Below are 27,953 nucleotides of genomic sequence, written 5' to 3'. Positions count from 1 at the left end.
GAGTTTTGGTAATGCACTTCCATTTCGCATTTCCATTCAAATGGCTTTACCCCTAAAACTACTGCAATCAGCCAGCTTATTTCAGCTGAGCCATGTGTGAGTGAGTGTGTGTGTGTTGTGCTGCTGCTGTGTGTGCAGGCAGGCTGTTTTGGGAAGTGAACACTGTAATCTAGAGCCTGGCCAATCATTTTCTTCACCATAGCAACACACCTGGCCGTTGCATATCGTTGCATATCAATCCGTGCTCGGTTCTGTTCGGCTATCGATTCACGTCTAACGTTTGTTCTGCTTCCTTTCCCGGTCTGATTGGCTGAGAGAGAACAGCAGCAGACACAGTGAATGCCTCTCTGTCCTCTCTGGCCTGGGTTTCTTCAGATCTTTTTTTAGAATCGAACGAGAAACTCTCGCGTCTACGTGAGAGCATGTGTGCATTCGGGCATTAAAAAAGGCCCCACAAAAACCTCGGGCAGGTGCATCTGCTGGAAATCCACGACAAAGCATCCTCTAGGAACAAACAAAGGAAAGGATGGTGGAATAAAGGGAGGATGAGAGGAATGAGGGAATAACATTATCTAAAGGTCTGAACGCTTAGCCTCACACTTCCAGCGAAATGTCAGACGCTGCCTGTGAAGCCTGTGTCAATAGAAACACACTTTTCAGCATTTGTGAGGGGGTGATGGTGTGTGTGTGTGTGTGTGTGAGTGTTAATGTTTTTTTCAGCTGACATGTGTTAAGATATTAGCCCTTTAACCAATTCTGTCTAGCAGCCACTTTTGCAAATGTCAATCATTGAATGTGAGAGTATGCAAGTATGTGTGTGATGGAATCTGATTGAATTTGATGCATGTACAGTATGCACAACCCGGTCTCACTCCCAACTCATCAGATACTAACACCTGGTCAGTTTCCCTCAGTGTCAGTTACTAATGCACAGAGGCACTTTTTATAGGTGGTGTGTAAAGCACCGGGCAGCAGCTCTTTTTCACGCTAGCAACTGCCATGGTATAAAAGGCGAGAAAGTCCACATAGGGTGAGCAGTAGGGGAATTGGATGGGTCAAACAAACTCCGGATTTTCACCAGGAAGACTGCTGTTTGTTTCCTGTGTGAAACCAAAAGTTAATTGAGTTAGCTAGCATATGTAGCATACTACTCTGGTGACAAATGTCATGTGATGTATGCAACGTATGTCAAGTGACTTTACACTAAGTTTGTAACAAATATATCATTTTAAAACTAATCACATACTTTTGTTGCCTACACCTAATAAATTAAACCTAAAAACAAAGGTTTTTTTTCTCTATATTCTGAGTTAATTTTGATGAATGAGTTGAAAATGTACATTTCCTGTGAAGCAGAAGTTTATTTTGAAAAGACAAAATGTATGTGACAAGCGAAAATTGACACGCTGGCCCTGAGTGTCCAAAATTGACGCTGGAGAGGTACCAAGAGTAACATACACCCTTTTTCCAAAGTCACTCTTGGCCGCGCCGAGTAAAGTCATGCCGCACTGATTTTTCTTTCCATTGTCTGTTTAGACGTGCCATGCCACACTAAGCTGCACCAGAGCTGGACCTTCTCAGAAGTAGGTCCGACAACAGCACCCAACCCCGCCGACCCCCGTTCTCCCCCTCAAACAAGATGCATGTGTTGTGAGACTCTACTCACCTCTGTCTGCAGGAGACCAGAGAGAAAGGCGTTTTTAAAATTCTCTGTGTGTTCAGCTCTCAGTACTTTTATAAATTCTAACTGAATGTCTGTGGTTTGGTTTAGATATCTGCTTTATTTTACTGTTTCATGTTCGCTATCAGTCGTATTAGAAGTTGTGTGAAGTTGCTGCTCAAAAACTCAACATTTCTGTATATTGCGGCTTCACAATAAAAGCATATACATTACAAATTAACATGGGGCTTTTATTGTGAAGAAACAGTCACAGAATAAATGTGGAATTACTGGATCTGAATTAACAGAACTTTGTTAGGAACTTAAGCCATGGATCAGCCCGCTATTACAAAACGTCATCACTCAATACAAGCCATCATCAGTTTAAGACACGCCTTTACAAAGGTAGCCATGTTGTAATGGTAATGCAAATCCCTGCTGTGCTGGGCTGACAGACCAAACCAAGCCAAGCCAAGCCAAGCCAGCTCATGCCTGTTGAAAAGGGGTAATAGTTTAACATGTAGGGCCACTGACCGAGTGCCAGCATTTGACGAGTTGTGAGTGAGAACGTGTTCGTATGCATGTTTATATTTATCAATATGCAGTTGTGATATGGCCTGAAAAAATGTGTCCCATTATGAAATGTCTCTTTCTCTCTCTCTCTCTCTCTCTCTCTCTCTCTCTCTATGACTCATAACTGAGTCTATTAATCTGCAATAGGAAAAATGACTGGCTACAACAATTACACAACGTTACGTCATTATCATACATAGCCAATGATAATTTCATCCCTACTGAACATTTAAACACTTGATTCATACCTGTGAATAATCTATTCTGGCATATTATTCTTGTAGTGTAACTTACCATGCAGGAGGACGGGAGTTAAAGCTCTAGGGTAAAAATAACTGGCATAGTAGCAGGGAGTTTTTCAATTGGAAAAACAGATTAGAGATAAGTAGGTACTACTCACTCCTGTGAATTTCAATTCCAGCATATCACAGGGATGAACACTCCAGGTGGTGTGTTTGTCTTTGTGTGTGTGTTGTGTCGCTGTGAGCATAAGCAAATGTGCGTGCTGTCTGTCTGCGTGTGTTTGTGTGTGTCTCGCATATATTCAAATGAGCCTGCCATGTCTTTTTGTCAATAGGTGGTCCTGCCAAAGTGTATGATGCAGTTTAAAAGGAGAGAGGAAATGACTTTTTTTCTCAAGTCATTCTGTCGAGGCTCGGGCTTGGTGCGAGATGACAGCAATAATTAAACTGGCACAGTCAGAGAGGCAGGCCCTGTTGTCTCCCTGAAAACACACGCACGCGCTCATACATGAGCGTACACATTCACAGGCCTTCACTGCAGTTGACAGGGTATAAACCGAACACAGCGCTAACAAGACTTGCTGTGGTAACTGGATTAGATTTGTTAGCGGTGGAAGAAGAGTCTGGCATCTCTACCTGATTACAGATCCCTGATGCGTTTCTGGCTGGTCTCTGTCTTGACTACAGAGCTTTGATGCTCAGCACAAACCTGATTAGACACAATCTGACTGGCCCGGTCCAGGTTAGGCTCCATTTTCTCTTAATCCCCTCTTTTCATTTGTCGATTTGTTCACAGATTATATCAAAAAATGTGTTGTGTTCACAGTTCACATTTAGTCCCCCGCTGCCTCGTCAGCACTTTCTATGGCTGTATTCACACTGCAAGCCTTAGTGCTCAGTTTAGATGTACAGCTCCAATCTGATTTTTCTGTTTAGCTATTCACATTATTTTAAGTAATAAGTGTGGTCAATATCAGACTCCAGTGTGAACCAGTCACAAGATGTTGAACAAGAACAAAATGTTGCAGCATGTTTTAAAGTGAGTATGGAGGCCACAAAAGCTCATGTTTATAGTTCCATTTATAGGGGCTGTACACATGCTGTGTCCTTAACTGCTTGGGAAACGCGAGGCCAGGCTCTGGGCGCTACTTTTGTGCCTTTTTTGAGTCAGCTATCAAGAGCGCCACAGCAGGTTGTGTCTGAGGTTGCTAAGCAACTTTAACAAGCACCGTATCATAGCCTATTTACCCAAAATCCTGAGTGCATAGCTGATCTTCCAGGTGCAAGTGTGTCGGCCTATTGTCTGTGGGACAGATGAAAAGCTCTGGCAGCCTTACACCAAAATGATCAACTTTTCCATATTTACCACAGACTGATATTTACAGAGGAAAGGAAAAATATCTGTCAGCTGTGATTGGTTGTTCCTCATCACATGACATTCGGTGTGCATTGCTGGGTTCCAAAAGTTGAACTCTGTGTATATCAGGGTGCAGCCATCGTGGCCTGAAAATAAGGCCCTTGGGAATGTGTGGCAGTTGAGCGCGCCTGCGGCATGTCTATGCTGAAAACAATGAATTTGAGGCTGCAAAAAAAGCTGCATGTGTATGACCCCATAGGGAAGTAACGATCCATCCATCTGGATCAGTGTATCAGTTCAATAATCAATGCTCCAGTATCACTGATGCAAATTGAAACACTGATCCATATCATCATCTTCAAGATACACCTTTATTTTGTAACTCCCATGGCATGTTTTTGTCCCCGTCAAATATTGCCAGGCAGATAATGGCAAGCAGCCGAGAAAAAGACAGTGAGAACATTTACACCTCTCTCAGTAAACAACTAGCAGTGTGACAATATTTTGGATTTCTGAGAAAAGACAGACGAAGCACATGCTGAATGTAAACAATGCTGTACAGAGTACAATACTCAGGATGTATGACATACTAACTTGTTGCTCTTGCTACACATTAGCTGCTTGGATCAAACAATGTTAGGCTGAAAAAAGGTGCACGCATGCTGAAATTCAACCGTGCTCAACCGTCAGGAGATGCAATGACTTAGTGGTGAGTGAGAAAAAAAATATGCCAGTTGTAAGGGAAAACGTCTGCAAGCTGCTGGGCTAATCTATGCAATGTAGAAGTGCTTAAGCTAATAATGGGTGACTAGCGAGGAAAAAAAAAAAAAAAAGCAATTGCTTTGACTCTAAACTTTGATGGTTATTATTGAGCTGCATTTTACACTTCTGTTAAATGTTCTTGTTGTTCAGCCATATTTTATGTGTGTTAGTGGAGTCAGTTTAAAATACACTTTATTGCAACCAGTTCTGACTATATACAGTTATTAATGTGTTGTTTTTCTTACCTCTACGGCCAAAAGCAAATAAGAAAGGGGAGGGGGGTAGCATTTTCTGTCACCAAAGTGTTTAATAGGCATAGGATATTGTCTCATATCGACTGCTGAATTGAATCGAGTTGAAATCGTATCATGGTGGGATTTGTGATATCAGCAAGTATCGCATTATAGTTCAAAGACAGTATAGTCTATTCATTTACAAGTTGATGTGCAGTGGAAGCCAGAGTAATTGTGAGCAGATGATAACAAGGACGAGGAGGAGGAGGAGGAGGAGGAGGAGGAGGAGGAGGAGAGACAAATTCTCAATTATGGCTTTTTGTGGAGTAATGGCTGCTGCTTCTGACGGAGGTGTGTAAGGCGATGGAGCCAGGTGTGGTGGGGTCGTGATTTCAATGGCTTTACTGAAACAGATTGCATTCAAAACTTCAGGATGTCAAGGGCTACTTCTAACTACACCTGTCACCTCTCCACAAAACTCCCCTTGCAAGACACACAGATCAGGTGAGTGACGTACAAGTCGCATAAATATTCCCATATGACTGTTCAGAGTCAGAATGCAAAAAATAAGACCCGAACCTATTTTAGGACTACACTTGAAAGTAGCCCAAATCAGAATTAATAAGATCAGAATACATAAAAAACCGTTGTGAAAAAGACAGATCTGAAAATAAATAAATAAATAAATAAATAAGAACTAGATGTGGATCACTGTTGCCTGCAAACTGAACAGAGCTGTCAGCTTGTCTGAGGTGATGCAGAAAATTATGCCTATAAAGAGGAAATTAGCATTAAGATGAGTGGTGACAATTCCTACACAGTTTAAAACTCTTCTCAGACTAATATGCCATGATTAAAATGTATATTTGGGTCAGGTTTGGGTCCCTGCTAAGACAGAATCACGTTTGGTTCTGACAGGTTAAGACCCAGTGACTTCCCTAATGTTCTCCCAGTTCCCTAGTGTAAGTTGAAGTGATGTCTTCCCCCTCGATTAAACAATATTTCCAATCCTATTTCATCATTTTTCATCCCGCCCCCTTCCACCCGCCCAGTCCATTTCTCTGACATTTGGACTCATCTACCCCCTTTCATTATCTGACATCCTGTGATTATGATTTGCCTGACAAAAGATTCAGCTTGTTTACACTTCCAAAAGTTCATAAACGATCCCCCTCATTTAGCTGTCAACTTGATTGGCTTATTGTTCTCGTGCCGTACTTGCTGCGTGGTTTCCTGACGGCTGAAGCCACTGACCTTAACAAATGCCTATCCATTATGAATGCAACACTAAAGCCGTGAAAGTTAGCGAAAGCTGTCATACACAGCCGAGCTATGCCAACAACCGCCGTCAGAGAGGCAGAAGAGGGGTGGGCGGGGGGGTCACATACATTATTGACTGGTAGCGGAAGTCTTGGACTTTTTTTTTAAGCAGTACATTAAGCCTTGCCTCGGCACATTCCCTCCGCCAAGAGGAAGGGAGGGCAGTGGCCTGAATCTGAATGTTCCTCCGAGGTAGCTGAGAACAAGACCACAGTCAACTCTAGTTCTAAATAGACTCGCAGAAAAAAACATTCCCAGAGGTGCTCTGTGCTGTTGGCACAGCATGCATTTGTACTTTTTATTCAAACTTAACTTTTTCCTTTTCGTATAATCATATTTTGGAGTTACAATTTGTTGAGAGCAACTGCATATTTTGCCCTAAGAGCAGCAGAGTTACTGTTAAACACACTACCTAACATCAGTGACCTAAATTAATCCAGATTAGTGGCATTAATCAGCTCTGTCTGCATGTGTAGATAGTAGCTTTGAGAATTTGTCGTCTACAATATGTATGCCACCTTGTATAAATATGTGCCATGTTAATGCATTTGAATGATTTGGCATTGTTCAGTGGTTGTAAGGGGAAATGCTAACTAAGCCTTGGCCTACTGGATCAGGGCATGTCCTGTGGGTTTTGGTTCTGCCAGAGGCCTGATCCGTCGAGGCCTGAGCTGGGCTGAGCGGGATTGGCTCGGGTCAGCCCATCAATAGCAGTGGGGACAGCAATTAATATTGTCAAACCAGCCGGGGAAGAGTTGCAGCATCAACAAAATGGAAAAGTGCTCTGTGACACTTTGCTTCCTCTGTTTTGCACATTTAGATTGGGCACGAGCCAAGGAGACAGAGCGTGGTGGAGAGACAGATACAAAGGGAAAGACAGAGAGAGGGAGGTGTGCTTTGAAACATTAAGTCCCAATAATCAATACTTGACAAGTTCTCAGCAGATCTGCTGACTGAAAGGGAATATGAAGTGCTTAAACCAGCTGTGCCATCCCTTCCTCTGCTGTCTCCTTTCTACTCTTTCCTCTTACTTTCTTTACTTACATTTCATGCCTGGGCTGAACTTTTGACTTATCTCTTTACTTTACCATTTCATCACTCAAGACAACATTTCCATCTCCCTCACTGTGACTTCTTGGTGACAGAAAACAACCAGAGAGAAGGAGAAGGAGGAGACTGTCGCTGTCCTGACATCTACTGGCTGGCTCTGACTTGTCATTAGTAGCCATCACTCTTAACAGACACTCACACAGAGACAGACAGACACTCACACACACACTCACACAGACGTGGCAATGATCTGAGACTGAGGACAGCTAATGAAATTAGGGAAATGAGGGGAGCAGTGCTGTCAGCTCAGCATGACAGTGTGGTATGTCAGGGAGGAGGGCAGACAGAGAGAAAGGGCAGGACAAGACTGCAGGGCTGGACCACACCATTATGATCCCTATCAGAACTATACAGCAACAAACATGGAACATTCCTGGATCAGCAAGTTTAGCTGTCAGATATGTCTGCAATAAGGAATCAACATGTTGTGATTGGTGAAAAAGTAGGCGTAATACTAAAAAAGAAATACGACAAAGTGCGATGGAAATCACACCAAGGGAATAAATCATGATGGGAATGAAGCTGTCCACTGAGACAAAAATATTAGACCAGTGTGGACCAATGACAGATGGTAATGTTCCTCAAATTAATACATGAAACAAACAAATATATTTCTATCGCATTTTTCGGCACAGTGTGACTAGATCTCTTTCACTGACCTCAACTCATTACACCCTCTATTCAAATAATAATAATAATTTTATTTTTATTTATTTATTTTTTTTATTTGTAACGCACTTTACATAAAAAACAAGTCTCAAAGTGCAACTGTTTGATGACACAGAACTGGAGAATTAGCTCCACCAGCTTTTTTTTTTTTTTTTAACTTGAGCCAACCTCTAAATATTTGCAAAACAGCAGTGAATAGAAACGTAAATTAATGCACATTTTCTTTTGCAGATTTTCTAGAAATTCGGTTAAAATCTACCCTACATTAGGATGGAAACATTTGTGTGACATTACCCTTAAAGAAAATTTGTGCTTCATTATGACGTGGTTCTTATTTTTGTAGTTTCGACCATAAATTCCAATCACTTTTTTAGGAGATGAATACAATGTGAGTGCACCCAAAATTTCAGTTATAATCCCTCATGGGAAAAGTACAGCAAGTACGGTAGGCCAAGTTTGACACTGGGTGATAGCCTTTAAAGGTCCATCGTGTTTTCATCCCAACTGACACTGGACGTTAATAAGACGTCAAAAAGATGTTGGACTCTTAACACCGTCAAAAAAGTCTTTAACTTTGGTTGTAATGAAAATTGGGTTGACGATATTTTGGATGTCCAAAGTTGCTGGAATTTCACGTGGTGTGGATGTTAACATTATGATGTTTTGCAGATGTTGGGTTTTGTTCTCCGTACCTTACGACTAAATGTTGTTATTCTGCATCAAGACGACGTTGAGATGTTTGTGAGTCGTTGGATTTTGGTTTCTGAACAACACAACTTAAAACCAACAAAACATCGCTGTCACGAGTCATCAGTATTGTACATTAAAACTGATGTTGACATTAGAAATTGTCCTGACATTTAATTTTGGTCACCTGACATCACAACCTAAATTTAACCAAATACCAATGTCTAATGACTTTCGGTGCCAGCTGGATATAATCACCTAAAAATAAGAATCATTGTGTTTTCGTTCACCCTGAGTTCACCCTGTTGCTTCAACAGTGGCCCTGAACGGACAGACCAAACACTGGCTCTAGATGGACCATTTGCATTTTTGTATCGGACACCATAGTTCTATCACACACTTGGCACATGAGAAGTTTCAGTTGGCTGCATTTTACAACCTCACCACTAGATGCCAGTATATCCCATACACAGGATCTTTAAGTTGTCATGGATGTTTTTTTGTAAAACAGTTTGGGTTTGATCATTCATCTTTAACTTTGGCAAACCTTGAGGGTTGATTATTTGATTACTGATGTTTCTTACTATATCTCACTTCTTTTTTAGCAATGTCGCTACGTGCTAAGCAATTTAATAGCAATGTTATCATGAGCAGAAATGACGGAGGAAAATACTAAAATAAGACCCAAGTTGTAAGAAACCAGAATTTCTCTTTTGACGTTGACACTTGTCTTCTAATAAGAGGAAACACATCTTAATTCAAATCATCTCCTGCAGAGGACGAGTGGTGCCACACTGTAGAAATGCTGAATTTGTGTTTAAAATTCCCTGTACATGTCAGCAAATGAAAATTAAATTTCATAGCAGGTTTTGCTGGCAGAGAGATTTCATTCAAAGTCCTGTGTGTGCCTTTTATTTTTAACATACACCCATGCAGACTTCCCCTGCACTACACTGGTAATCATGTTGAGGACTACAGAGGCATAGCTGCCACAGGTAAATGATATCAGCAGGTACAGAGCATGCAGAGACCGAATGCCATTACAGGAGAAACAGCCCTAGCAGCAAGGCATCCACTCTGCTTTGAAGTGCATTTGTCACATGAAACACAGCCGTGCTTGACTTCAAAGAGGGCATTACAATAGCTCCACGCCTTTCAACTTTGATAACAACATGTTCACTGTTTCTTTAAACGTCTGCTGTTGCCACCATTTCCAGGCAGCAGACAAGCTTTTTTTCAGAAGAGATAGAAAGAGGAGAGGAGAAGAGCTGCTGTCTGCTAGACAATGATAATATCCCACCAACTCAGGAACTGATTAAGGTAATAGTAATTAAAAAGTAACAATGGTGAGCTAAGATGCTTGCTGAGCCCAAGAATAAACACATACTGTATATGCCGGTGAAAGCTACAAACAAGGACACGCAACACCCTTTATAAGCACGTGTTTACTCTGAAACCTTGTTTCATTGGCCATTTTATCTTATCTATTATAGTGGAGTTGCAATTAAATTGGCTGAAGCGACTAAAAGACACAACTGCTCTCGCCCAAAGTTTCATTTTCCGTTAGACAGAGCAGGCTGCGCTCACCACAATAACGTGGAGATGATAAGGCAGAGAGGATAGAGACATGAACACAATCAAACACCAATTCTAAATGCAATTATGCACACCTATATATAAACCCTGTCACTCTCTCTTACACACACGCGCGCGCGCACACACACACAAACACACAAAACCTGCAGGAAGCTTAAATACTATAAATTAAGCTGATAAACATGTTACTCTACCGTATCATCTACTTTCTCCAAATCAAAACCATTATCTCAACACACACAAAAAGAAAGCACAAACCTTCTCTTACCTAAACACACTTAAAAAGAATGACATCAACTAGCATGCACACACACATATACAGGTGAACCCTTTTACAGCGGCAGAGGCTGCTGTCTCTCAGCAGGTGGTGGCGCGCGATAAAAAGGGGGAATCGACGTGGAGACGGGGAGATAAAACCGCGTTGACGGACAGGGCAGAGCGCCTGCACGGAAATTGAATCGCTGAAGCGCCACATATACTTTAGCAAAAAGCACAGAGATGGGAAGAGGCGGAGTAGAGAGGGGAGCGACAGACAAAGGAGCGAGGGATGCTTAAGGACAGCATCGAGACTGCACACTAGGCCAGACAGATGAGAGTTTGGGTAATAAAAGCAGAGAGAAATTGGAGAAAGATGGAGAAAAAGAGCGAAAGGGTCTCACGGACACGTCTATTGTGTGTTTGCGACTAACAATCCATCAAAAGGCGAACTGTCAGCGTTAAAAATGACAAAGGTGGAGGTGAAGTGGAATCATGACAGCAGCAGAGAAGGGTTAAATTCTCCACTGATATGTGCATGCGGCCCCTTTTTTTCCTCCACTCCTTCACTTTCTTCCAATTTTCTCCCCCTATAACATTTATTCTTCCTGTTCCTCCCAGCTTTCATCTGTCTTTGCTAAAGCGCAATTCCATCACCCCTGTGACCAGTATTCTGTCTCATCTTCTCATCAACCCCCATAACTTTCACTCCACACTCATATGAACACACACTGGCACACTCAATCCTACTGAGATGTACAATTATGAGGCATCCAGCACTCGGGCAGGCGGCTTTAGAGAAGCCATTAGCCAACCGAGTCCTCCTATCTCCGGGGGTTTAACACACTCTCAAGTAGATGACACCCACAGAAAACTGTTACTAGATTCAATACATCTAATCTCACAGCACATACTTGAATAAGTTCATCAGACAGTTGCAACAAGTTGTCTCTGTAAGGAGTTACATAACTTAAAAACAGTTAATATTGGTTTGGAAAGCATAAAGCAGTGGTTTAATTCCAAAACCATGTTCATTATTCTTAGAAAACTGATTAAGTCCTCCATTTTCTATTTAAGGAGTTAATACATAACCAGTAACAATATTCAATTAGAACCTTGCTTTCATGCCAGCAATCATTTTATAAGAGTAGGAGTCATATTTTTGAAATGCCAGATGACTCATATTAGCATGAAATACTTCAGCTTCTCTGTGTGCTCAGTGACGACTGTTGTGCATGTAGACGGGTGGAAATGTGAAAGCTTTCAAAGGGAATGTAACACAGTACAACGGGCATGGTCATGCAATACGAGCGGGCAAAGGTACCATGCATAAGAATAATAGCACAGACACAAGCACAGCTAAAGCAAGGGAAATGGTTTGTCACTATCTGTGCCCCCTCTCTCTCGTCTCCCTCGCTTTCCTTTCTGCTTGTATTCTTGGACCAGACTCTCTGAGAGAAATCCAATTTCTGTTAACAGCACCATGTTGTCCTGATAGGATCTATCACCTGGAGCTAGAGCTGCAGCCAGAGAGGCAGTGCACCGTGGACACATCCTGAACTGCACCTGTTACAACACTGACAAACACACACACACACACACACATGCAGACATGCTCACACACAGATGTGGATAAGTGTGTTCATACTTTTCATGTACTACAGTGGTGAATCATGTTTATACATCTTTTATCTAAGAAAAACAAAGATACCGCAGTATACAAATACACTAAAATAAGTGAGAGTCCTGCATTTAGGTAAAAGTACATAAAAATAACTAACAACATTTTAAATCAAAGGAAAAGGACTCATTATACAGGATGGTGTCTTTCAGGGTTTACTGCCTCCCGCCAAGGAGGTTGTGTTTATGGTTCGGTTTGCTTGTTAGTTGGTTGGTTGGCTTGTTTGTTTGTCAGCAAGATAATGAAAAACTACTGGCTCAACTTTAATGAATCTTGGTGGACGGGTGTAGCACGGGCCAAGGAAGAAGCCATTAAATTCTGAAGTGGATCTGAATCCTGTGGTGGATACACAAATTATTTTTTACTATTGTTAACACTGCACGATATGGCAATCAGCCTTGGTGGAGGCCGACTTCCCAACTCAGGGAATGGGGCCATCCAAGGAGCATGTGAACGCAACACCAGGCTGAGTCTGAATGAAGTCTGAGATAATGTTATCGTCTGTCTTCTGCTCGTGGTGGTAAAGTTACAGCTCACAACAACTAAATATGATACAGTCCGGCTTTTGTTCTCTAGTGTCTGCAAAAAAACATGTTGCGGATTTCGAGTATTGCGTAGTTAGTAGGGGTGTAATGATCCATCAATCTTGATCAATGTATGGATTCAGTGATCAATGACCCAATTACATTGATACAAATTAAAAACATCGATCTATATCAACATCTTTAGGATACACTTTTATTTTGGAATTCTGTGTCACCGTCAAACAGCAGCAGGCAGATAAGCAGCTGAGAAAAAGACAATGAGGACAACGTTATTAACTCAGGAATAAATCAGTAGTGCGGAAATATTTTCAGTTTCGGAGAAAATATGTATGTAAACAAAGCCGTTACTGTAACACTCAGGACACAATGTCCATGCACTGCCTGTACAAGTGTCTCACTCCACTTCTTGCAGCAACATTAGCTGCTATGTTTCAACAATGTTAGGTTGAAAAACATGCATGCTGTTCTGTCAGGAGACAAAAAAAGAATAAATAATACATGTAATCTGTTGAGCCATAAATAGAGAAAGTCTGCTAGCCGCTAGGCTAATTTATGCAACGTCAAAGCGCTTAAGCTAATGATGGTAACTAAAAAACAATTGTTTTGTCAGTGAACCTCTGCAGTTATTATTAAGCCAAAAATATATACTTTTGTTAAATGATCTTGTCACTAATCTTATTATTAATCCTTGTTTTATGGATGTTGGGAGAAGTTTGCCTTCAAGACAGATAGTCCTGAAGTTTGAGGATAAAGAAAATGGTGTCAGTTAAAAAAGATTTCCTCCAGAAAGGGCTCACTGGCAGAAAGCCCTGTAGGTTAACTTATTCCATGTCCTGTTTTATGTGTTAGTAAAGTCAGTTTAAAGTAAACTTTACTGTACTTCACAGTTGCAATTATTTACAGTTATTTATGTGTTGTTTTTAGCTTTTATGGGCATAAGCAAAAAAGGAAGGGGGGTGGCAGCTTCTTCTGTAACTGACTGGGCAGATGATATCATCTCATATCAATCGCAGGCCCCTGAGATGAATCGATTTGATATCATATTGTGGCAGATTTTGCGATATTGGCAAATGTATCTTTGTCCAAATAATTGATATATTACTGTGTCATGATCAAACTGGTGATTTACACCCCTAGTAGTTAGCACACATTAGCTCAAAGGGCTAACTTGTTAACTATATTATGTAAACACTGCTGTCACCGTTAATGTTTCGCCAGACCTCGGTCAAACTCTCAAACTCTATATGGAAAAGGGGAACTTATAGATGAATACTTGTATACAACAGCCAAAACCGATTCGTCTGACTCGGAGTCAGGTGACTCAGAATAAATATGGTGGAGTAAGAAGTACAATATTTCCAACTGAAATCTATTTTAAAAAGTAAAAGCATTAGGAACCTAAAAATTATACTTAACCGCAGCACTTGTCCACCACAGGATACTAACACTGCACACTATCCAGTCCACATACACACAGAATTGGACAAAACAAGGGATAGACAAAATCAAAATCATATGATTTTAGTTTCAGCCTAGTCTTAAAGTGGCCTCTTAGATACTAATGTTTGGTCTGAGCAGATCAATAAAGTGACACAGACACTGATGGGTGGCTCACAGCCCCTCTCTGTCTGTCACCTCACCCACAACACCCGCTCTTTCACATATCTCTCTCACACATACACACAGCAAACGCAAGATGTGTCTGGTTTCACTGTGGCAATGTGACACTACAGGACTTCTTCAGACATCCCATTGGGTCAGCAGAGTGAAATAAATACTGTACCAAGTGGTTTCACTGAGCTCAGTCGAGTACCTTTGCTTTTTCATTCCCAGCCTCTCTGGGAATAAATGCACCACTACAACTGAAACTCATTTCTGTTTTTCTTCTTTTTTGTAATTAGGCAGTCACTGTTGTGTGTTAAACAGTTCATGTAAAATGTAGATGGTTACAAATATAACAAAACAGAACATTATGAGAAAGAGTTAGTGTGATGGATGTGTGATGGATTACGATTTTGGTATAAACACGTACCTTCATTGCCTGGGCTTTCTTGTGAAACATCTCCTCCATGTCCTCTGCCAGCCTCTTTACCAGCCGCAGCCCATCAATCTCCTCCACCCGCACTGCCCGCTCAAACTCCTTGTATTTCTAGAAGAAAATCACACATTCACAATAACAGGTTACAATTACTGCATCAGTTTAATCCCTTAACAACATGTTTTCATTCCAATGAACTCCAAAAAGACATGTTTTACTTTACTATGTTCAGTGTCCTGACCAATGTCACTACACATTGTTTTTCTCATATCTAATAAATAACCACATTGCTCAGGCGAAGTGGGGTAATGGCAAAAAAATATGATAATCCCAGATTTAAACTGCTTGTATAGGTCATGAGTTTAAAGGTGCTATGTACTAAATTCAGAGCATTGCTATTCTATTTGCTATGTTTAGATATGGTGGAGTAATGGCGTCCTGAGCAGAGAGTGATGTCACACTCCCTCTCTGTGTGCTGCAATGCAAGCTCCTCTGTTCTTTGTTGTGGTGGATGGATCTGGTCACACGTGCATGTTAAACCCCGTTTCCATTGGCCACTGTGAAAAGTTGTGGATGGTACCAATGGAACTGCTCCGTACCGTCTGTTGGGGTACCTAGTGCACAGATCTGGTACTAAAAGGTGGAGCTGTGAACACTGCAGTCTGTTGATTGGTCAATAGAGGACGGTCACTCTGCTCAGGGCTGAGCTGTGGAGAGTTATATTAGTAGACTGTAACTATAAAATGAAAGGATGTTTTGCTGCCTCTCACAGCAGCTGGAGTCGGAGAAAAAAATAACTTAATTCTCCGATCCGACTGACGGCAACTTTTGAGGTGAAACGTTAACTTGTTATGTCACTCAAAACTCCTGTGGGCTACAGCAACACTAAACCCCTGAGCTTGCCTGAGAAGGACTAAATGCACAGACCCGCTCTTTTAAATATCCCACGGAGAGAGACTCTCACTGCAGCCTGTTTTATTTTGTTCTGTAAATTGCGTGCAGCCTTGTACTGTGGACGATAAGCGAAGTTCAGACTTCATCTCTGTCATCGGTAATAAGGAAATACAGTGAGTGCTGGAGGGAGCAGGGAGTGACAACAACCCCGCCCACATTTAAGGGTACTGTTTGCAGTAGAAACACTGAACATGTGTGAAGGGTTACTTTTGGTTCCAAAGGTACCATACAGGAAGTGTCTGGTGGAAATGGGGCTTTAGTGCATGTGAGTTACTGTGTGTGTATTCCACTGGCCTGCTAATCGCCACTTCTCTGCACTGTGCTCACGCAGTGGTTTCCGCTGATAACAGCATCCTGACCCACAGTGGCAGAGCAGTATCTTGCAGAAGCATAATGCTCACCCTAACACTGATAACTCTGTCAGCACCTTTGCCATTGTTTGCACTGTTGGTACTGTTAGCATTGCTTGCTGCCTTCCAGCTCAGAGTCTTAATCATAGATATACTCTAAATGTTGCAGACAGCTTCTATAAAGTGATCAAAACATACCTTACTGTCAGTCATGAAAGCATTAACATTTTGTAGGTATTCTTAGGTGGTGAGTAAAAAGTAGTTTATAGAAACCAAAATCAAGTTAGCCTCAGAAAACTCTTTGCAGTATATGACACAATCTAACATATACTGTGGATCTTGGATAGAAAAAAGTCACAAAAAGAGTTTCACAGGAAGACAGTAGGAAACACTGTGTAGAAGGACACCTAGTTTAACTGCATACTAGTGGAGGATGCACGGTGAACCCTGTTTCAGCTACATAGAAGGGATTTCTGTTCCAGGATGAGCAGACATACAATGGGTGCTGTGTATACAGGGCAGCCAGAAATAGCAGTGGTAAAATTACTATATACATCCAAGGAGCAGTATCAACGCTACAAAGAACTAAGAATGCATTATCAGTGGTTCAAGAGAGGAACATAGCTTAGTAAGAGTTGCTTCTCCAAACTAATCAACATATAAACGAAACAAATCAGCTCAGCCAAGAGAATTATCAGCCACCTTCAAGTTTCACCAACCACACATTAGGGACCAATGACACGCTGCTGCCCTCAGTATCTGCCCTACACTAAATCACATTATTCTGCTATAAACCAATATTAGGGTGCCCGGCTTAACCAGCGCTTTAACCAGGGACAGTGACATTAAGTCTTGCTAATTCCACACCCATACATGCCACACACACACACACACACACACACACACACACATATATATGCAGAGCTGATCTAAGTGAGGAGGTATACTTGTGGAGAAAAAAAAGAGATAGAAGAAGAGAAGGAAAATATTTTTTGAAATCTCCGCAAAGCTGCAGGCGGCTGTGTTTCACTCTTTGGGGATTTAACAGGAGATTACCGCCATATCAAATAGCATGCCCCCTCTAATGTTATGCCAACCTGCTTAGACGCGTGCTCTTAGCTGCTCCTGTACAGCAACACACACGAGGAGCACGGCGAGGGGAGAGGGATCACGGTAGGAGGAGGAATGGGGACAGCATCAGACACTCAGGCGGCAGCTTTTGGATTTAGGCAATCATCTGAAAAACTGCAGGACATCACCAAACAGAGGGGAATATTTTTTTTCTGCTTCGTACCAAAACTTTCGATGAGGGTGAATTCTTTAGTTGTAGCTGAAGGTGATACGTGAAAGCACGGAGGCTGAGCAAAATGTTCATTCACTTGAGTGAAAGACGCCCGAGACAAGTCAGTGTTTTGTGCAATGCCACTGGAAAAAAAAAAGCCCTTGGTGAAAACAATCAAGCACAGAAAGGGACACTGAGAGGGGACACTGAATTTGATCATTGATTATTATCTTGTAAGAATTATGGGTACACTGCTTGATTGCTTCCATCCCAAGGGAAAGACAAAGCCAGACGGACAAACACATGAGAAAGGGAAAAGACTGATAAAGGGGGACGGGAAAGAGATAGAGAAAAAAAAAAGATAGGGAGAGCAAACACTGTGTGGGTGCAAAGAGATTCAAGAGATGCAAAGACAGGTAGGACGAGGAAGAGAGGGAAGGCGGAGGGATGTTAAGGGTGATGGATGAACAGAGAGAGCACGGAAAGATAATATTGAAGTAGGAGGTCAGAGGGCGTTGTGAAATAAATGCTATCTGTATTTGAAGAGCTGCAGGTGGGCACAAGTAGAGGGAATGAGGTTAAAATCGCTGAATTTACATTTGGTTTAATATAGCATTAAAAGAAGAGCTAGGGTGGAAGGGATTTTTCATATCAATTATAGTGATTAGAGAAAAGAGGGTGTGATTTAGTACTTCTTGAAGAGATGTGTGTCCAACTTATAACAGAATCATGTCAGACAGATGGAGCGACGAGCCGCAGGAACAGCGACGAGCTACTAATGGTAAAAAGCCAGGGAATGGTTCACTAAAACCAGGTTCGTCAGGGGGGAAACTCTCAATGTTTCATCTTTATCTCCATATCATAGCATCAACACTCTGTTCACAACCATAACAGTGAACAGTCTGTGTGCCTTTGAAACGCTGCCGAAGTGGTGCCTCTGCTGCCAATTTCATTTGCATGTCACAGTTTGGAGTATCAAAATTGTCTTCAAAAGCCCCGGTGCAGCCATCCAAAAACGCTTCTGTTTCGCATATGGTAAAGATTGGATCAGACACAAAGAGGGAAGGAAAGAAAAGACGGGTAGTAAGAAAGAAGGAAAAAGAAAGACAAGAAGGGCACACCTGAGTACTGGTTGCTTTAATGCCCTTCTAGATACAGCATTTTTCCTCAGGTCTGTTCTGCCTTCCAACTACCACAACTTTTACATTTTCTAAAACCAACCTTTGTCCCTCACCCTGCAGCACTGCTAATTAATTGCAGCCTCAAATAACATCTTCTGTGGCCAATCAAAGTGACTGGCTGATGACTCAGAAGCCAAATCACAGCAACCGTAACCGTATGAAAATCAGAGCGATAATCCCACTGGCTGACTGACAACTGCAGTGTGTCAGAGGAACAGAAAATCCAGGTTTAAAGCCAATCCTGGTTCCTGGCTGGTGGTGGTGGGCTGTTAAAGCTGACAGGTCAGTGGCGGCTCAAAACTGAACTGGCTTGACTGGTTTCTTTACCAATTTTCTCTTTATCCTTTCTTCCTTTACCAACTCCCGAGAGCTTCTTCTTCTCTCTAGTTGGTGTATCTCCCCTCCTCTTTCATCCCTCTTCTTCTCTGCACCCACTTCCTTTGCTAATTATAAAAATGAATGGGCTGACTTCATGGACGCAGTCATAGCTAAGAATTCTCTCTAAAGATAGTTCCTAAGTCTTCTCTATTGAAATCAGTATATTTGTGTCTACAGCTCCGCTAAATCCTTGTCCATGAAACTGGCCCAGAACTGACAAATATTAAACACTTCACCAAGGCATAAGGAAAGCACTGAGCGCCCGGAGCCTGAGCTGAAGTGTTTATGTGTTTGCGATCGTGTTCGTGTGGTCAGCGAGCGGCTAAGAGGGTGCAGCTGACCACAGGCTGTCTGCAGCGCTATGTTCAATCAGGCTTACCAGAGCAGACCAGGCTTAATTAGCCTGAAGCTATCCTCTTCACATCACATCAGCGTCACAGGAAAGCCAAATGACATACATTCAGAACCACCATTTCCCAGGAGAGAGGACAGGAAAGTTTCATTGGCAACTTAAGGCCAAATATTACTCTAATACAATAAACCTATTACTGCTGAGTTGCTCCATGTAATTGACAATTTTCAAGATTTCGCTCATGAAACAATTGGTCTTGTCACCTGAGAGGTACCTCACACTTCCTAGGACTTATTTGCTTTGGATGTGGTGGCTTGTATTGGGATGTAATGCTAGGCTTGAGCACCTGTTTGTGTCCACTAGTCTAGCTGCTGAGCAGTGACACATTATCACAAGAACTGTGTATTGGCCGACACATGCTGTTGAGCACAAAATAATGCTCCCTTTCCCCTTTCCCCAAGGCTTGTTGTGTTTGCTGGGTTGTGCACCTGGACACTGGCCTGATTTACCAGTTGTCACATACTCATTTCACCAGGAGGATTTCTGCTAACCTAAAACTGGCGGGCTTCAGCTTAAACTTTTTGCCGATGATAAAGAAGCAGTTCTGTTTTTTCATCTGTTTCCCATCCCAGGTCATCAAAAACAAAAGTGCTTTCTCACACAAAGGTACCCCTTGACATCTCTGTAAGACACACCCTTTAATGTCTGTGTGTGACCTATGGCTGTCTCCTGGATGAAACACATTCAAACACATGGGTAGAGCTGTTAGGTCACAGTTAGGTCGGTAAGGTTTAGAAAAAGCATCATATTTTGGGTGAAAACAAATATGTAACATGGCAGAAATACATCACAAGTGAGGCAAGTACAAGATGGATGGACGTAAATGACGTATTGTTAAAACAACATTGGCTTTTGGGGTCGAATGGGACACAAGCAGCGGTCTCATGGGTGAAAGTCTGTTTTTGTTTGACCAATCCACCACCCCTCACGCCCATCCTAGGTGAACTTTCTCATTCTTTATACTATGTCAATTGCACTGAGCGTCAAATATTGCCGCAGATGGGTATACATTGGAGTTAGATGAAAGCCCATTGCGTCTCATAGAAATGCCAAAGCCTACCACGTCGGTATCCCACGGCATGGGGCCTGAGAGAGCATTGGTATTTGACGACCTTTCAGATATCATCAACCACTGAAATCACTGCTGCCACCACTACAATGGAGGGGAATTGAGTTTAATTTGTGGTGCTCACAGCACTGACAGGTTACATTTAAAAATCTTAAGCTCTGTGCACCACGAAAGAAATTCCATTTATCTCCACTGTACAATTAGTCCATGTGACATTGCAAACACGACTGATCAGACACATTTGAAAAACTGTTCACTGTTCATTGTTCATCTTTGTTAGATGGATGATTTCCTGTTTTTTCAGTTAGCTAGCAATAACGTCATTAGCCCACTGGGTGACTGACAGCAGCTTAATAGGATGGGGATCAGTGTTGTATACAGTATACAGTGCAATGATAAAGCTGCCCTGTGCAGCCAGTCTTGGTCTCTTCATCGCAGAGCAGCTCCAATGGAGCAGCTCAATGATGAGTACCAAACAGTGCTTCTCTAAGCTAAAATAACTGTGTCTGCCCGTGAACTACAGCTCAGTCACAAATTACTTCTCCCCCTAGCAAGATATATATCAAGCTGCTAAGGCTACCTCATGTGTCCATTACAAAAAGTAGTTTGAACTGTGCTGAAGACAGACACGCAGTGGTGACACGTATCGTCTGTGGTAAGTCAATCCCCCCTCTTTATCTCCTCCCTCGCCCCGCTGCTGTGCTGCATCACATGAATGAGCTGATGTTGCTAATCTCTCTCCTACACAGTGTGCTCTGACTAAGGGACAACAATCAGAGGGCAGAATCCCCAGATCCAGGCTGCACTTCAGCACGGAGAAACAGAGACATGTGCAAGCCTGCATTGAAAAACTCAATAAAAACCTCAATAATCACCCAATAGATCCGACAGGTTATGTAGAATTAGATGGCAGGACTGTTTTTTGTGTGTCTATCTGCTAGTCATTCATCATAATGAAGTGTTAGAATGACATAATACCACACGTGTTTGTATCTATGTATGTCATTTCCTTGGGGTTTGATAATAAAGTGATTAATGAAGGGGAAAAACTTCATTTCACACTAAGACTGAACCCCAATCCCCCAAATCCCAGCTCATTTTACGCGTCACCAGAGCCCACTTTAGCTTGGCCCACAATCTCGCTGCTCTTTGAGTCGTTCCTCCTCCCCGTCTCTCTCTCTCTCTCCCTCACACATATGCGCACACACACACACACACACACACACACACACACACACATTAACAGACATATAAACTGTTAAGATTTTTCACTTATGAATTATTGAATTGAGAAACATAAATTTGCACCTTGATGTAAATGAAAAAGCCAAAACAGCAGTGATTGATTTTGTTGTTGCTCAGATGTCTCTCTGGCTCACTGAACGAAGCCGAACATCCACAGCAATAAAGGAGACGCAGAAGCATGTGCCAAGACGTTGAGCACGCTACCCTGAATTACCAGTCTGTGTGCTATAGTATCCTGCCTCATTCAAGCTGTGTTTTTTGGTTTTTCATTCACAAAAAGCAGCCCTGTCTGTTTTGTTTGCTTCCGCCTGTTTGTCTGACGACAAGTGCATGAGTCTGGTTTGATAAACAAAAGAGACATGACTCAGAAAAGCCTCTGAATGTGTGTGTGTGTGTGTGTGTGTGTCTTGGAGGAGACGAGGAGCGTCTACACAGGGACACAGAGACCAATAAGTCCACTTAACAGACTCTCTGATGTACTGAGACCCCTGAAGTGAGTAAACGTGGTACACAGAAGAAAGTGTCTGGTGGGTTTGACAAACTTTCTAGTGAAAGTTGCTCCGCACTACCTTAAGACACTGATGATCAACATGGCCCTATTTAGTATTTGGATACTCAATTCAATATCAGTGGATAAATATCAATATCAAGCATCTGTCATTCACGTGTTACTGACTGAAAATTTGTAAGGTATGGTGTAGCTGCAAATGATATTTGCCATATTAATGTAAAACATTGCTGCAGGACATTATTTGCCCCCAGTAACTTTACTTCGCCATTAAAATCCCGACCCCCTTGCACAGCAGGATAATGAGAATTTCTTTTTTATGCAACTATGTCATGCTTACAACACTAAATTTCAGAGGGAATTATTGTACTTTCTACACCACTGCATTTATCAGCGATAGTTACGGCTGCAGTTAATTTGCAAATTCAAATTCTACATACAAAACACAAGATATGTAAGTAGGAAAAACTAGCCTCCTAGACCAACTTAAACATTATAATACTGCTTACACATCAATGTATTGGTGAGAACAGTCCAATAATAGAATATATATTAACATGTAAATGACAGGCACCATTCTGCTTGAGTATTTCTATTTTTAAGTGTTGTATTGATATTTTTAACCATTTTAAGACTGTTATCGCTCACTGTTTGTGTGTTTACCTACGAAAATTAATGCAATATAATTTGTATTTAAATTGTGACCTATGTGCTGCAGGCTGTACTCCCTTATATGATGGGAGCAAAGGATGAAGTCAGGTGACACTAAAGAGTGACAAAGTCTGCATGTCAAAAGGCGGTCAGGGTGGTGGTTGGGTCAAACAAACACAGGACTTTGACTCAGGAGACTGCTGTTCGTGTCTCATGAGAAACCAAAAGTAAATGTTGAGTTATTTGAAGTTATGCACGTGCGTAATGTCACATTATGTGAAGTATGCAACATGAGGATGCCCAGCTTTTTCTAAGCCTAACCTAACTGCTAGGGGCGCTAATTTGTAAGACATACAAACTGTCGTATGAAGATACGTTGACTACTGCAGCACATCAAAAATAGTCATGATGTCAATGATGTCATCACAAACATTAAATAATATTAAGTAATGTAAATAATAATTATGATATAGTATTTTAACTGTCTGACTAAAAACAGACGAAACATTTGCAGCCTAATTAACATATCAGTTTTATCTTTTCCCAACCTATAGAAAATATGATGTATTTATAAAATATAATATTAAATGTAAGTTAGAAAAAGTGTTAAATATATCAGACAAAGACCTTACTAAATTATTTAGGACAGAAGCCCACAACTGGGAAGTAACTTCCCTCTGAATGAGGTGCACTGTCTGTGTGTGCACACTTTCAGGTGCCTCTATACGCCTTAATGCAAGCTACAATCTTGTGCCTACGGTGCAACAGCACCTATTCTCCTAAAACATGTTCAGGAGAACAAACGTCTTGCAGTGTCATCATTTCATACAAAGGGCCACTGACTCCCCAAAGCCATGTTTGTAATTACAGGCAACATGGCCAAAGGAGGAGGAGGGGAGCGGGGCTGGAGAAGGAAAGAAAAAGAGGAGAGGTAGGACCCAAAGGCGTCACGTGGCTGAAGTTAATTTAAAGTCCCCCTCCAGATACGTTTGAAAGTATGTAAAAATACTCTGCTATGATTAATATTTTGTTTAACATGGTTTTCCCACATTACAAGTAAAATAAAAACTTTGAAAAGGGGCTGGAAGCACATCCACTTTTTTTCGCCTCACTGAGGCCCTGGCTATCCGTATCCAGATATATTTGTAAACAGATATTTTCCTCTATGTTTGGATCTCTCGTCCACACACAAATTGAGTTTTAGGTCACTAAAACACCCTTTAAGGTGCCAAACTGTTTACCATTTATCCGTATGGACGTGTAAAATGGAGCATCTGGAAAACGATGATGTAATCTTCTCAAATCGAGCATGTCTATTGATGCCTATTGTTTTGTCAGCTTTGCTTGGTCTAATGACTACCTTCCACCTAAACTCACCACTTCACAGATGAACGGAGACATCTGCTGCACACAATGTTTTCGCTCCACCCCAGTGTCCAGGGTTTAAAGTCCACTAGAACTGACAGTTTTGGATCAGACCTGGTCAAACCAACAGATGGGACACTTTCCAGAGAGAGACTGTTGTTGATGAGAAGTGGAAGGAAAACTTTCGCATGTCCAGAGCATCACTAGTATGGTAAAGTGAGGTTCTTTGTACTTAAATTGAACAGGGATCAATGGTGATGAGATCTCCAGTGGGTGTTTTGAAAAAGGTAACGCCATCCTGTACACTTCACAACTGGAATATGTAGTGTATTAACATTTACTCTGAAGTTTTTGAACAGATGACCAGTAAGGGGCCCAGGGTCTAAAGCGTATATGGTCAGGGTCAAGGAGGCATTTATGGCCCAGGGTTTAGGTTTGGTGAAGTCCAACTAGGGTGACTCTCTGTCGTCTGTTTGACTTTGTCTCACATTTCATAGGCATGTCAGTCTATATAAGCAGGGTTTTTGGGGCTGTTATTCAGAGCAGTTCACATTGGCTTCGAACCCTCTCCAAGCAATCTAGATGCTTGATAGATGCTGTACTTCTTGTAATAAACCTTTTCTTTATGCAAGCAAGACAGTGTCATCGTAGTCTCCTTCATCACCTTCACATCATCGCTATTTAATAAACAACAATAGCTAAACCCCAGCCCCAAGTCAAAGGTCGCAGTTCGCCTGTTTTCTCAGCATGACGTGCATTTTCAGCAAAGTGAAAATGGTGTTTTGAAAATCATATTCACATTGTATCACCTTTCACTACAGTTTCAATGATTATATCTGTCACAAACATGAAATGAATAGAAATATTTATTTCTAACTCTTCCTGGTTCCGTTTCAAAATAAAAGTCCCCTGACAACGTTTCTGTCAACAGAATCCCCTAATCTGTTAACAAAAAGGCTTTTTATTGTGAAATATTTGTAAGACCATGATGTTGATAATGCAGTGGTTTGCACGGCTCCATAAATATGTGGAGTACTGGCTTTCAGTTGTAGAAACAGCAGCTCTGAAGCAACACATCAGCGTCAATGCTGTCTGTGGGAACATTACACGTGTGCACTTGGAAGCGTTTTAGTATTCTAGTGTAGACAAAAATAATTTGTAAAACGAGGTCATGTGGACGGAGGAGGGAAAATATCCGTTTACAAAAATATCTGGATATGTATAGACAGGGCCAGAGAAATTCTGGATCTGGCCTCCATTTTGTCCACCATCGCTTTTGCGTTCCACTTTCTCCCGTGCTGTCACAGTGCTAGAACAAAGTGTGTAGAAACTTCTGGCATATGAGGCTAGCACTAGGCTGACAGGAGAGAGAGCAGTTCACATCAAGATGGCTAGTGTTAACGTTAGAGGAGAGATTCAGCGACACATGTTTGACAGTGGGGGTTTTGATAGATAGTTGAAGGAATCTCCAGGTTCTGGTTTACATCCAAAAACTGCACCCTCACCGAGTTGGTACCAGAACTTCACTATGCTCGTACAAATTCTGCTCTCTGTACTGACAAGTCCACTCTGTGCTGTTTCAGGTTTCTTTGCTGGTGTTTTGTTTCGAAGGCTGTTCCCCTGTTGATATGTGTTTCCTGTATTAGACAGGGATTGGCTTTTGAATGTGTAACGTACCTACTCTAGCTTGTCTTGGGTATGTTTGAATCTCAGATTTTAGAGGACTGCACAGTAAAAACCCTGCTAGTGAAAAATCTTATATTGTATAGTCAAGGTCAGACATTTTAGAGGATATAAACACAAGAAAAAGACATTTTTGAGTGGAAGGGACCTTTAACCACAGTTTAAGTCGCCTTCTTGCCACAGTGTCACTGGGCCACTGCTGTGTGTGTGTCTGAGTGTGCGTCTGTGTGCAGAAATGAGGGAAAAACAGAGAGCCAGGGGTGAGAGACTGTCTGAAACAATTGCACTTTGACTGATGTTGCATTCACTCCAAACACTCCAAGTCTGTTAGTTGAGCGCGGGGACAGGCGCGCCAGCCCAAATCCACAGCAGGAAATCACTGCTGGATCACAGGATCTCCCAGGAACGCCAAATCGTTGCTGTGCCCTCCTCCTTTCATACCCTCCCTTGTATGCCAGCCGACAAATTGTTCCCTCAAAAGAAGAGCGCTGGCCGGAGATGAAGTGGAACAATTAATTTCACGCTTGTCCTCCCTGCCTCAAAAGCATGTTGGTCTGAGTCCCGTATCTGGTGGCACAGAGACACTCCCCGCGGATTGTTAAACACACACACACACACACACACACACACACACACACACACACACACACACACACACACACACACACACACTCACAGACAAAATGTAAATTAAACACTTACTGTAAATGCTAATCACACAGACATAAAAACAAGACATCTTTAAACGCAAATAAAACTCATGGGATCATAAACTCTTCTTGCCTGACTGGCCGCACCATCATGGCCGCTCCATTCACCACAGTGCAATCTATCAGCGGGGATGAATATAATATTGATCATAACGCGGAGATGTCTCAAAGTGAGATCAATGCGCTGTGAATGAATGGGGAGGATTGTGAGAACACATGCACGCACACACAGCTTTGACAGACCACTCAATCATACAGCGAGAAGAAGGCAGCTCCTGATAGGAAATAGACTGTGCCATAAGAAGAAGTAAGCTGGGAAGCATTTCATTGTGGTCTGTTGCTGGGCTCTGGACATCGACCACATGGTCAGACGTACAGTTAGAGGCTGAAAAAGCCTGAGCAAGAAACCAGACTGTGGTATGACTAACACTTGGCACTCTGGTCTAAATTTTTTCTAATAAAATAAATTGTTCCGCTCTTCATTTCTGCTCTGCTGAGTCACATCTCAAGGCATCACATAGCACCTGTTGAACATACACACTTGACCATATACAGTAAAAAAAAAAAAAACTAAAAACCATCCCACATGCCATCTTGCTTGCCAAAAGAATACACTGAATTATTATGAAACTTCATTAAATTCACGGTTACACCGAAAGATAACTGAATCCTGCCTTGTGCTGGGCTTAATAACAATGCTCCAAATATCGTATCTCTTTGCTTTTGATTGATTAATGCTCTGTTAAGTCGAGACCGATAACAACAGCTAAATAATGATCTTACACGTCTTTCTTTATCATCACTGTTACATGCTGGCTTCCCATTCTTCAGTGGGTTGACAGCAGTGACAGCAGCTGTAAATGTGTTGTCATCAGAGGAGCTAAAATCAGAATTGACTGCTGAAAACAGTAAATAGTTTCATTTACAACTAAAATGTGACACTTGGCGGGGAGTAAAAACTGTTCAATGACCAAACTATCCCCCACTGTGGGTGTCTACAGTAAAGCTAAACCAAAGACTGATTGTCCAAATGCATTAAATATTAAAGCTGTAGACTGAGACTTACAACTTGGACTCAAGTAAGATTCGACTTGACTTATTTCGACTCCCTAAAGAAGCAAAAATGTTTAAATGTCAAAATTTAATCCTGTGAAGTCGCAGGTAAATAAAAATAAACAATGCATAGGAGACAGGGTTTGCATATTTAACTACCTTTCTTTTAAAAGAAAACACTGAAATACTGTGTTATTTTAATGCAACATTCACACCTACAAGACATTTTAATTTGAATAGAGGGACGTGAGACTTGCTCTGACATACTTGAGCTGACTTGTACTTGTTTCAAATTACTTAAGATTATCCTCATAGGACTACGAGTCAACAGTCAGGCTGGCTCTGTGAGGCCGTACTTTGGCACAGTATTAAGCCATGGCATAT

The 27,953-nt window shown here is 41.7% G+C and overlaps 1 protein-coding gene across 2 annotated transcripts in view; it reads right to left on the bottom strand.

Annotated features, from left to right (window-relative positions):
• Positions 1 to 27,953, bottom strand: part of cacna2d3a (calcium channel, voltage-dependent, alpha 2/delta subunit 3a) — a 151,736-nt gene that overhangs the window by 107,792 nt on the left and 15,991 nt on the right. For both annotated transcript variants that reach the window (XM_049580558.1, XM_049580559.1), the window contains exon 3: positions 14,723 to 14,839. In XM_049580558.1, the coding sequence (XP_049436515.1) occupies positions 14,723 to 14,839 (117 nt within the window). The remainder of the gene's footprint in view (positions 1 to 14,722; positions 14,840 to 27,953) is intronic.

This window comes from Epinephelus fuscoguttatus, linkage group LG7, assembly GCF_011397635.1.
Source record: "Epinephelus fuscoguttatus linkage group LG7, E.fuscoguttatus.final_Chr_v1".
Classification (NCBI taxonomy): Eukaryota; Metazoa; Chordata; class Actinopteri; order Perciformes; family Serranidae; genus Epinephelus; species Epinephelus fuscoguttatus.
The sequence above is the reverse complement of the archived record's forward strand: the minus strand, read 5'-3'. Positions and strand labels throughout refer to the sequence as shown.